This window comes from Leguminivora glycinivorella, chromosome 1 (genome assembly GCF_023078275.1).
Source record: "Leguminivora glycinivorella isolate SPB_JAAS2020 chromosome 1, LegGlyc_1.1, whole genome shotgun sequence".
Taxonomy (NCBI): Eukaryota; Metazoa; Arthropoda; class Insecta; order Lepidoptera; family Tortricidae; genus Leguminivora; species Leguminivora glycinivorella.
The window spans coordinates 31,377,767-31,390,657 of NC_062971.1; the positions used below are offsets into that span (position 1 = coordinate 31,377,767).

General features: G+C 36.3%; 1 protein-coding gene across 1 annotated transcript; it reads left to right on the forward strand.

The window, feature by feature from the left end:
* Nucleotides 1-104: 104 nt before the first annotated feature.
* Nucleotides 105-11,478, forward strand: LOC125224649 (ATP synthase subunit delta, mitochondrial). Its single transcript, XM_048128079.1, has 6 exons — nucleotides 105-257; nucleotides 447-579; nucleotides 826-916; nucleotides 2,768-2,874; nucleotides 8,672-8,776; nucleotides 11,264-11,478. The coding sequence occupies exons 2-6, from the start codon at nucleotides 448-450 to the stop codon at nucleotides 11,327-11,329; spliced, it is 501 nt and encodes a 166-aa protein (XP_047984036.1). The 5' UTR covers nucleotides 105-257; nucleotide 447; the 3' UTR covers nucleotides 11,330-11,478.
* The last annotated feature ends 1,413 nt before the right edge of the window (nucleotides 11,479-12,891 follow it).

The following is a 12,891-nucleotide window of genomic DNA, read 5'->3' on the forward strand; positions in this document are numbered from 1 at the left end:
ACAATTGCAAACATTTGTAGTAACAAAATTTATGTTCACACTATTTTAATTTTGCCCAGATACGTTTATGAAATACTTGTGTTATTATGACGGTTTTATATTACCCGAAATTATGACTTTATCTCAAGTGGCAACATAATTTTCTGTCAACGAAAAGTCAATCGGAATCGGGGGTGCGTGTGCCGATTTGCTGAAGGATCAAAAAACCACCTTCCTATTTTATAATCACCTTGAACAGACAATAAACTATATTTAATGTGAGTTAAACTCCTACTGAATTAATTTGTACTTAATAACTAATTATTTCTTTAAAAATCGTCCTTTAATTTTGACACAAATGTCATTACATAATATCAAGTTAGATATTTAGTATTCGGTGAATTTTATAACCAATAAGAATGGTTGGTGTCGGAGTGGAGCTACAATTATATTATTTGTGTTTGCAGCATGTCTGTGGCACTCCGCGGTTTGTTGAGGGGCGCAGCCAGGAGGGTCCAAGTCCGCACCTTTGCAGCGGAGGCCCCCAAAGAAACTGTCAAAGAGGGCGAGATGGCCCTCACCTTCGCCGCTGGTAACAAGGTACTTGAACTGTAGATTGTAACTAGAATAAAAGTCAGAATAATATTTAACTTGGCTAGGTTTGTTCACAAAATGTTTTTTGAAGGTTGTCAATAGGTTACCACTTTGTAAGTAGTATTCCTTGGCCTTATAATTGAAGTTCTCGATAAACATTTTACTGAAATATGTGTATTTTTTTCCTAATCTGGGGCTGACACCCTGTTGTTTATTATTAACTAACTATATTTCGGTTTGTCTGTGTTGCAGGTGTTCTACAACAAGGTGTCAGTGAAGCAGGTTGATGTGCCATCCTTCAGTGGAGCCTTCGGTATTTTGGCTAAGCACGTTCCCACACTGGGTATGTCATTATTTTTTTTTTAGAGGACTGGTCTGGCTCAGTCGGTAGTGACCCTGCCTGCTAATCCACGGTCCTGTATTTATTTGTGTGGTGAGCACAGATATTTGTTCCTGAGTCATGGATGTTTTCTATGTATATAAGTATGTATTTATCTATTTAAGTATGTATATTGTCGCTTAGCGCCCATAGTATAAGCTTTGCTTAGTTTGGGGCTAAGTTGATCTGCATAAGGTGTCCCCAATATTCATTTATTTATTTTATTTTTACTTACCCTGTTTGCTGCCTCTAGGCACATAAGTTCAATTGAGTACATAGAGGAATAAATGAGGGAAAAGTTGTATCTCCATACATCAGAAAATGCGGGTTATTTGTATAGGCATAGTTAAGTGACATCTAGCGACAATCACGCATCAAATCATCGTGAATTATCAGTACGTGTGTAGTCTCTTGTCTGCCAAAAATTTAATATTAGAACAGTTTATTACAAGCAGAAGGAATTTAAAACAGAATACTGATTGATAATATTAGCTAAAAATTGGTGAACATTAGACTTTTCGTTGGTCGCGACATCTATTCACAAGTAGCAGTACTGATAATTTACGCTAGTTGACGCATGATTGTCGCTAGATGTCACTTAACTATGCCTATACAAATAACCCGCATTTACTGATGTATGGAGATACAACTCTTCCCTTACTTATTCCTCTATGATTGAGTATGAGAAATTACTAGCCTAGTGCTGATTGTGTATAAGCTCAAACCTCATGTGTGGTCTGCCAATTCTGATAGTAGAAAAAGTGATTTTGACACAGATCCATCTCTAATAACGAAGGTTAGTGATTATAACTATTGATCTCAACTGATATGGGAATATATATTGATTCAAATCTGTGTAATGGCAGATGGCAGTTGTAGTAAAACCGGCCAAGAGCGTGTCGGGCCACGCTCAGTGTAGGGTTCCGTAGTTTTTCGTATTTTTCTCAAAAACTTCTGAACTTATCAAGTTCAAAACAATTTTCCTAGAAAGTATTTACAAAGTTCTGCTTTGGTGATTTTTTTCATATTTTTTAAACATATGGTTCAAAAGTTAGAGGGGGGGGACGCACTTTTTTTTCCTTTAGGAGCAATTATTTCCGAAAATATTAATATTATCAGAAAATTATCTTAGTAAACCCGTATTCATTTTTAAATACCTATCCAACAATATACCACACGTTGGGGTTGGAATGAAAAAAAATATCAGCCCCCACTTTACATGTAGGGGGGGTACCCTAATAAAACATTTTATTCCATTTTTTATTTTTGCACTTTGTTGGCGTGATTGATATACATATTGGTACCAAATTTCAGCTTTCTAGTGCTTACGGTTACTGAGATTATCCGCGGACGGACGGACGGACGGACGGACGGACAGACAGACAGACAGACATGGCGAAACTATAAGGGTTCCTAGTTGACTACGGAACCCTAAAAATTAGTGGCAATACCAATAAAATTCTTGGGATTATAAGGACAAGCAAATCATCAAAAAGCTGTTTAATTCCAAGCATGATGATGTGAAATATATCTTATATTTAAAGAATTATGCCTGTTGGTACTTGTTTTCAATTTTTTTTTGTTTAAATGTTGTTGTTGTAGTCCTAAGGCACCCCAGAGGTGCAAAGGGCCTTCACAAGCTCGCGCCACGCCTTTCTATCTTCAGCGGCCCTCGTGGCCTCGCTCCAGCTCAAACCAGCCGCTCGTAGCTCATTTTCGACGGACCGCTTCCATGAGTGAACAGGGCGCCCGGGGCCACGGCTTGCATTCTGCGGTTTTTGTTTAAATACTAAAGAATTATTATTTGGTTTCCAGCTGTCCTCCGACCCGGTGTTGTGACAGTGATTGAGAGTGATGGCAAACAGAACAAGATCTTCGTGTCATCAGGCACAGTCACTGTCAACGACGATTCCTCCGTTCAGGTATGTTAATAATTTTTGATGTTAAATTCCAAAGTCAAAAACAAACTCTTAGACTCTTAATCCGTAGATAAAAACAATGGATATGATTTTTTTTGCATAGAAATCTTATTATTTCCTTCTTTAGTGACGAAATTTAAAAATATAATATGAAATGAAGTTATTTGTGTCACATTCATTTTTATTAGAGATGGGCCGAATATTCGGTAAATATTCGATATTCGGCATATTCGGCAAGTTTTTCACTGTTCGTATTCGGCCGAATAATTCGGTTGCATTGCCGAATATTTACCGAATAAACAAAGTAAATAACTAATAAAGATCTTACGTATTCCATTGGATAATAAGCTCCTATTTTAGTAGCTTTCTAAGGAACTCTACTAAAAAGAAATAATTACCTTTGCGTCAAAACATAAATACAATTGTTTATTTAAACAATTGAAAAACCCATAGTTTAAGAGTTGAGAAGAGTTCAGAGTTGTTTTAACTAAGTTTTAGTTATCCACTAAATTATAAGAGCAAATGTAGTTCTAGTAACATAATGTAACCATTATCAATCATTTAATAGTTTTAATCTTAATATATGCTTTCTGAATATTCGTATTCCGCAAAGTCCATATTCCGCCCATCTCTAATTTTTATGGTTAATTGATGTCAGTTTTGACTATATAACCCCTTTTGTTGAAGGGCTCTAGCTATTTATACACCTTTTTTTTGGTTTTCCGTTAAATACGACACGCAGTTAGGTTCATCATCAGGAACCACCCTGTATATCGCGTTTTGTTAAATTGGAAAAAAAAAATTTTTTTTCGTTTCCATACATAATAAATGGATTAATTAGTGTGAGAGGACCTTAATCATAACATTAAAGTCATTGTCAAGTGTTTGACGGCACCTGTCGAAACAAATAACATTAGGAAGTGGTACTTTCGGCAAAATACCTCACAGTAATTTAATGGTGGACACATGTAAAAAATAATCAGTTTTAAGGTTTACAACCCGAAGCCACCTAAATATATGACGGGAAATAAGACTTTTTTTAATGATATAGAATTTTTGAATTTTTTCTAACGTGCTCTAGAGCAAATATAACAACAGATATTTTTAAGCAGAAATGAATAGCACATAATATTTCAGATATTTAGCATATAAAAACCACCAATATATTTATATGGAAATAAAAAAATCTAAATATTTGACCGGGCAAATTAGGAACAGATAATAGTACGAGGTTGACTTTTACTGTCCCTATTTAACAATATTAACAGCATGATAATCCACCCAATAAGTTTGACCTTTATTTAATACTTTAATTTAATAATATATTTACATTTTTTGCGTGGTTTGGTTTGGACCTTAGTGTCTTACATTTAGGAATTCATATGGCAAACCACCACGCCAGTGGAACTGGGCCGAGAGTAGGTGATGAGCCGTGTCGCATGCTTTTTATTCTGTTCTTCTATTACACATTAACGTAAATGAGGAGGCACACTGACATTTTACCCCGCCAGGCGGCGCCTATGCAAGAGTCCAGGCATGTCACTGTCATTCATATGTGAGAGAGAGAGAAAAAAACATAATTATCAGCTTCTCGCTCTCACGTCTCACGGACTAATAGGGTGGCGCCATCTGTCGTATCCTTTGAGTGTTCCTCCCCATTACATGCCTATTTCTACATAAGTAATATTTTAGGTAGATTAAAAACAGACGTTTCCCACCGATAATAAAGTCCAAAGTAATTTAAAAAATTACATATTTAGGCATGCGATTTGACAGTCGTCGAAAAGAGTATATACTTGTCAGTACATACATCTATCTCACGTTTTTCTCTTCTACCATTTGACAGATCTCCGTCATCTTGTGAAATGTATTCTTCCATTCTTCAGAATCGTTGAAGCAACGCTTGTTACAAACACGCGAAAGCTATGCAAAGTCTAATTTCGACCCATATGTCACGGCCAGGTATAGCCCCGGCGATTATCGTTAGACTTACAAGCCACAGGTCACGGGTTCAAATCTCAGTCGTCGCATACGTAGGTGCGGATATTACAGCTTTTTTAATTCATTTTTTTTATGTTTTATTTATATTATAAGTTGATAAGTACAAGCTACTGCAATGACATTAAATACAAGGACGAACAATTCATAACAAAAATGTTTTAAAAGTCTGGGTCTAAATTGCATTTATACCATTCTTGTTGATGCTAATAACGTTAACTTCTTATCTGCTTAGGAAAAAAATCGTTCATGCCATAACCAACTTAGTGTATAAAGACCTAAGTATCAAAATTGCAAATAGAACTGTGACACACTAAAAACTCTTTATCAAAATACCTTTTGTCATAATATGCTCAAATGACTTAAATGTCAAAATGAATTGCGAACGAATATTGAACGAATGGAGCCGCTACCAATATATAATAAGAATAGAAATACCTAAAAAAGGCCGCAATTTTACTTCTTCATTACATAAACTTTAAAAATACCCTACTGTATCATCTTTATCTTGGTCACTTGTACTACGTTTATTACAATAAGGGCCGGTTGCATCAAATCGTCTGTCATCGTTAAAGTGTTCGTTAAATTTTATTGTATGGAAAGTTACCATAGACGTCTCCTACTTGACGATGATGTGTCTGTCAAATGTGGTCGATGCAACTGGCCCTAAATGTATGTAATGTATGTATGTGTAAATTTCCTGACATGTCATATCTAGTTGTCACAAAGAAAAATTTACAGGACTTCCAAGAATCTCGAGCTGGAAGGATACAAATTAAAATATTTTCTATGCTGTCGAATTTAATTATTTTCAAATAATTAAATTCGACAGCAGACAACCCAAAGGTTAATCGGATTTATTTATTATAGGCATTTGTTTTAAATTAAATACCAGTGGCTCTGATCTGATAGTGGGATATTCTTTAAAATTTAATTTCAAAAGGAGATTTAATGTTGGTAAAGCCATTCAAATAATATTAGAAGTGTCTACGCGAGTGTCCGAATTTAATTATAGGATAGCACATATTGAAAGTACTGTAATATGGGTACAGAAGCCTGCCTATTGAAATATAAATACATAGCAAAAAGTATAGAAAGAACCTACTACTTTTCGACTTTTTATTTACACTACATACCGACCATACAACTGACTCTAATTAATCTTGGTTTTCAAAAGTGTAAAATGTAGACCTAAGTGCGTTTTCGCATTATCCGAACCGATATCGGATGTCGGACCGATATCCCATACATTACAGGCGGAATCTTGGATTCATCTATTGATATCCTTCCGACATCCGTTATCGGATCGGATAATGTGAAAACGGTCTAATAGCGACTCAATTAGTTTTTGTTCCTTGACGGTCATTAATTTGAACTAATAAAATTATTTATTTAAATCTATACAATTACAACGAGTATTATACATTCATTTTGTAATGTAATCCAACGAAATAACTTATAGAAATATATTCTACCCTTTTTGCTTGTTTTCCGATTACTATTTAGCCAATTTTTCATTGAGTCATACCATGGACTTTCAATAGGGACTGAGCTCACACTTTTTTTGCCATAATAAATTGAACTTTATCACCGGTGCAGAAAAACGTTCTTATTAGGATAGTAAAAGTGTATCCACATGAGAGGGTCAAAGTTGGGGCTGGTGTGTCCCTCTCGCACGTGTGACCAGTGTTAAAGAGATTACTATAGTAGTAGTGTTTTTACCTGTATGATAACTAAGTTAATAAACTTCTTAAATTATTTTTGTATTATATCGAGGCAAGGATATTAATACCTTGTAGCGAATTGGTAAGTCATTATTATGAAGCCATAAAACCAAAGATTTGCGCAATTAAAAAAAACCTTTAATTTCGGTATTAGTAGATTTGGTAGTAACTTTGAATATTGACTGGTATCCCCAAATAATGACAGTGATGACGTCATTCAAATAATTTTGACAGTGGCAATAAGTGCGAGAGGGACACCAGCCCCAACTTTACCCTCTCATGTGGACACACTTTTTGGCCTAACAACTCAATCTAGCTTAATAATATATAAATCTATGAGTCATACCGGACAACTGTCACTGTACATTTGTAATCCTTATTACAAGGGCATAACGTCTAGCGATGGTTAGCTAAGACAGAGTATTGCGGTTGCGGGGAGGAACGATGTTGAACCTTAGGTTACCTTCAATCAATACTAATACTGAAATACAGTTTTCGACCTTATTGCATTACATGTGTCTAATAACATTTTAAAACGGCTAGGGAATTAAATATCTTGACTGTACCTAAATTACTCACAGCATTAAATAAAATGTTATATACAACAAAAAAAAACAATATTTTAAATAAAGGGGTAAAAAGGCGGTAAAAGAAAAATAAAATAAAAATAAAAACCAAAAAAAGTTCATTTCGACTGCCGGGGATCGAACCCACGATATCAGGACCGTCCGTCATTTTACGTTACGCTAGTACAACCTGAGCTTATTTAAGCGATAGTAGTGGCGACGAAATATATTATTATACCATGATGTAATGAAAATGCGGTTGAACACATGAGTCACTTTTGAAATAATGCAGGAAATTACATCGTCAATGGTAGAGAGTTTGTAGGCAAGAAGAATATGAAAATACTTATTTCAGTACGTATGTATGTGGTTTTAGCGCTTCTTGGCGAGCATTTAAAGGTGGATTAATTTTTATTCTTCTTTATTATGATCCTAACGAAAAGTATGTTCCAATTTTTTTGCTTATGTAATTTTTGCCGTGAATGTTATTCCGAGCTAGTAAAATATTGAACATCCGTCTTGTTTTTGGGGTGGTTTAAGTTTTCATAGTGTTTCAACACATAATGTATATACAAAACAACCATTACTTCACTTGTCCTTTTATTGCTTGTGTCATAACTGATTTAATTAGTCCGCTTTTTGCTACTACGAAGTATCATTCACAAAAATAGGTGGTTTCTTAATGTGTTATAAAGGTCATAAATTAAAGTAGTCGAATTTAAAACAAAAGTCCTGATTCCATTTTCGCCTGATTTTTAGTGAATTAAAATATATTTTTTTTAATTCTATTATACGTTTTTTGTCACAAATTTTGGTGGCTTAACTAAAAAAACTATTTCAAATTACCAAACTTAATTTTTGGTGACATAAAAAGTACTGTTATAGAATTAAGTTATTTTCCCAGTAGTAGCAAGACCGGATGGTTCCTAGGCTAGTAAGGGATGCCACGCACATGTTCAGTAATTAAGATTTTTTTTGGTAATTCGATAACCGTAAGAGTTAAGAGGCTAGTTTCTTAGAGAAATTGATTGTATTTGAATTAAAGAATCTTCCCTTAAAGTTAACGGAATTCAATAAAAAACAGGGTGTATTAATCTGTGTTGAAAAAAGTAATTGCTCCAATTTCATAAACCGCTGAGTATGTTTGTATGGAGAAATCACCACTCGTAAGACTGGAACTAGGACTGGACTGGAAGTATATAGGTTTGTAGATAAGTATAGGTTTTGTACTTGTCGCTTTTAACAATGATGGGATGAAGGTCTTTTGTTATTTTTGGCAAATATAGCCTCATTACTCTCATAAGACAGTGTACAAATATAACACAAATTCTCGCGTTTAGTACACATGTTTTCCAAAATTTGTGTACAAAAATTTGTATGCTGATACAAAGTCACTAATTATATTTAGATCTAAATTTTTGTACATATTCCAAAGTTATTTTGATCAGATTATTGTTGATTAATTTTGAGGTACGAGATATTTGCCTAAGTGTTATTTGATGGTTGTGGCAGGTGCTGGCCGAGGAGGCGCACCCGCTGGAGAACCTGGACCGCGGCGCGGCGCAGGAGGCGCTCAGCAAGGCGCAGTCCGAGCTCAGCTCCGCCAGCGGAGACAAGGTACACCTGTTACTGTACAACGGATAGACGGGGGCAATTCATTTTCATGATACTGCAGAGGCTAATGAAAGTTTAAAACATACATACATACATACAATACATACAATCACGCCTGTATCCCATAAAGGGTAGGCAGAACATATGAAACTACTAAAGCTTCAGTGCCACTGAAGTTTAATATACAGGGTTAAATAAAAAGAATCGTTCAAACTTTGCATAGTGACTTTTGAGGTCATAATTCATAATGAACAACTTTTATCATGGGACCAATGCTGAAATCGCAAAAAAAAAAATGGCCTTTCCATAGAAATGAGCGGCATTATGACAGTCGAAATGTGTGAAACAGCCAAATTTTTTTTTGCGATTTCAACATTGATAACATAATAAAAGTTTTTCATTATGACCTCAAGTCACTACGCAAAGTTTGAATGGTCCTTATTATTTCACCGTGTATATTATATATCTCCACATGAAATAAATTGACTGCCGGTCAACTTGACGGCCGGTCTGGCTCAGTCGGTAGTGACCCTGCCTGCTAAGCCGCGGTCCTGGGTTCGAATCCCGGTAAGGGTAAGATATTTGTTCCTGAGTCATTGATATTTTCTATGTATGTAAGTATGTATTTATTTATTTAAGTATGTATATCGTCGCTTAGCACCCATAGTACAAGCTTTGCTAGTTTGGAGCTAAGTTGATCTGTGTAAGGTGTCCCCAATATTTATTTATTTAAATACGAATAAGTGAAGTAATATTGCAGGCATATCTGCCTTTCATTTGTGTTTGCACTATTCTCTCTTCCATCGGCTTATGCCTTATACTGTACTGTACTCTACGGAGTTATTGTTACCTCAAGACATTAGCCGTAACAGGTCACTGATGAAATACTCGTGATTCATATTCACTTTTATTGTGAAGTCCTTCGATAGCCTAAAAATTCATAGAAAGTCTCAAGTGGACAATACAGGTGGAATAGGCTAGTTTTCTATACTTGAAATAAAATATTTTATGCGGATGTATATCTAGATTCCTAAAGTTTTTTCTTCGATTTTTAGATCGCCTAATATTTTTTGGCATAATGATCATTTGGCCTAATTTAAATGTCCTAATATTGTTTCGCCTAACGCCGTTAAAACCCACTTTTTTAGAAGCGATTCGGATTTGTGTGAGGTCACGGTTCTAACCTAACCTAAACCTACCTTTCTAACAGCGAATCGGTTCTGGGTAATGTCATTTTTGGGGCAAAATTTAACTTATGCCAAATGATCGTTAGGCCAAAAGAGCGTTAGGCATTTCATAATTCGGCCAAATGAGTTAGGCCAAGTGATTTTCGAACAAACGTCATTAGGAATGTAGAGGTAGTCCCATTTTATGCAGTGCACGAAATAAAGCACCACATATTTAGAAGAAATATATAGACAGTAGTTAATTAGTTATGTTTAAACATAATTTCTATTTAATAAATCAAAGAGAAAGATTTAAAGTAAATGAATTGACCGTGACGTCACTCCTCAGTATTTCATAGTAATTCCATATTGGCAAATTGTTTTGACAGTTCTTAAAAAGAAGCTGATTTGACTAATAGGAAACTAGCCTATTGAGATTGATATGTTTTATACGAACACACTGGATTTTATTATTTATAAACTTCATCATCAGTCATCATCCTTTTAATAACTTCCAAAAGAGACGAGTCACAGAAAATTTCATGTGCTAAAAAGGTTATCAATACCTAAAATATCAGTGTATTCATGCCCCAAGAGCGTGCTCAGACAGAGAGCGGTCTGGAGTTCTGCGTTCTTTAGAATGTACCGAGTCTGTAGCAGCAACGCACACAGCGGGCAGTCTGCCCGCGGCGGTCAAAGCGGAACGCCGCGTTCTAGCGTTCTTTTCCCGCCGAGACAGAGAACGCCGGAACGCGGGGTTGTCTGAGGTTGCAAACACAGAAAAAATAATGAATTTGTTAGGAAAAGGAAGGATTTCTGAGGTCGAATCTACGGATAGTACACGACGAAATGCTGTTATGTTTATTTTATCCTTAATAAATAATTACAATGTCCTAAAAATACAGCCAGCCTTTATTTTTCTCAATGAATGAACCATATTCATCGACATGCGAATAAAAATATCGAATCGCTGTTCATCTGTAAGGAGAATTTAATAGGTGGAATTTTTGAGCAATAATTTTTCATAGGAAAACGAACTTTTCAGTGACATGTTGCATGTACAAAGACACAAACGAAACTAGAACGCGAGAATTTGAACGCCGCCTGTGTGCGTTGGAGCTCTTGAGCGGTCAACGGACACCAGAACGCGGAACTCTGACAGAACGCAGATCGCTATCTGTCTGCGCACGCTCAGGGTGTGTTTAAGGGTGCCAACGTCTTGAATCTCCATAAGCAACATTGAAACAGTTCTGCTTATGCTGTTAAAAACTTAATTACTTTGAATTTCATGTACAAGTTTTCTTAAGAGGTGTATTGATTGCAGGCCAAGGCTGAGGCGGCGATCGCCGTGGAGGTGGCCGAGGAGATCGTGAAGGCGGCGTCCGCGTAGGCGGGATCTAGCGTTAGTTAACTCTATATGAACTGAACCATCTGTATGTATAATAAACACCTCCGTAGAACATGTCAACGGTTCTTATTTATTGTATGTCACTTTGTAAATTATTTGTTGGTCGAAATAAAACAGCGATATGTAGTTGACGTTTGAGTAGTTTATTCAACACAAATCAAACACTTTGGTACAAACTGTTAGCCGCTACAGCGTCGGTTTCGCAAAATTCAAAATAAACAGAAAATGCGGCCGCGAACACAACACAGCAAGCGAACTTGGAACTTATCAAGAACACCGGATAGAATAGCCATTGATTACCGCTACGTATTTATTTATTATACGCTCATCGATTCGACATTATAATTTTGGATTAAGCTACCATATAATTTTGAATAATTTTATAATTTTTAATTTGTTCACAATTTTTAACTAAGCTTCGTTTCCGAATTCGCTAATATGGAAGGTTAATAGAAGAATTGGTTGCTAGGAAGCCGCGGGACCTACCTACAGCTACGCGAACGCGATGCACAACACAGAGGAAACACTACACACGACGACGTGTCTTACGCTAGCTCCAATAACTATAGAAGGATAAATTACGACTATGATTAGTAAAAATGCACCTTATCTAGAGTAACATTAGAAGCATTCAAATTCCGCGTCGGTAGTGAGTAACTTGACAGTTAATACTTTAAATTCATTTCGTATTCGTTCCTGTATATCGGTTTAGTCGAGGATTACAATAGTGTATGTACCTAGAGTCGATTAGTTAATTTAGTTCATTATAATATTGCGTAACACATACGTCACTAACTAGCTACGGATTACACGAGTCGTTTAAAAGTTGATTAATTAGTAATAAAGAAGCTTACATCTAGACTTAACCTACGTAGTGTACGCTTAAATGCAAATCAAAAACAATAAAAAACATCATACAATTTACAAAGTAAACGTCGGCAATACAATAACGTAAATGGTAAAAAGCATCACGAAATTCATAACATTAAAGGAAGCATGAGGGGAGCCCTACACCTAATCGCGAGGTCAAAACGGCCTCGCGCTAAACATAAAATGGGATAAAAATACAAAATATCACATTATTACGTGTCGAGCTTAATTTAAATCCAAACTTCCGAGAGAACACCCCGGACCGGCGGAAGCTTCGTTTAAATTAAGCTGAACAAATAAGACTAACACAAGGTTGACTAACTCGCTGTACTCGTACTCGCCGGAGTACTGTGCGCCGCTCGCGCGGAGTGAGATCTGGCGAGCGGCCGGCCGGTGCGCCGGGGGGAGGTCTAACATTTACCGAGCTATTGGACAGGTTCAATTTCAATACAAACGCGCCGCTACTAACGAGCGAATATATCAATTTGAAATAACTAGCACAACCATGATTCTCTGCTTCATACGGTAACTAGACGGCGCGGTCCTAGGGGCCCGGCGGCACCGGCCCGGGCGTCGTATGGCACCGACGGGCGCTCGGCCGAGGCGAAATAAACACTAAACCGGCCAACCGGGATAAACTACTGCAAATAAAACGCGACACGCTCGTCGAAAAT

Excerpts from the sequence above, each read along its gene's own strand:
- LOC125224649 (XM_048128079.1), top strand. The coding sequence starts at position 448 with ATGTCTGTGGCACTCCGCGGTTTGTTGAGGGGCGCAGCCAGGAGGGTC. Across the intron at positions 580-825 it reads CCTTCGCCGCTGGTAACAAG|GTGTTCTACAACAAGGTGTC; the intron begins GTACTTGAACTG and ends TCTGTGTTGCAG. Across the intron at positions 917-2,767 it reads TAAGCACGTTCCCACACTGG|CTGTCCTCCGACCCGGTGTT; the intron begins GTATGTCATTAT and ends TTTGGTTTCCAG.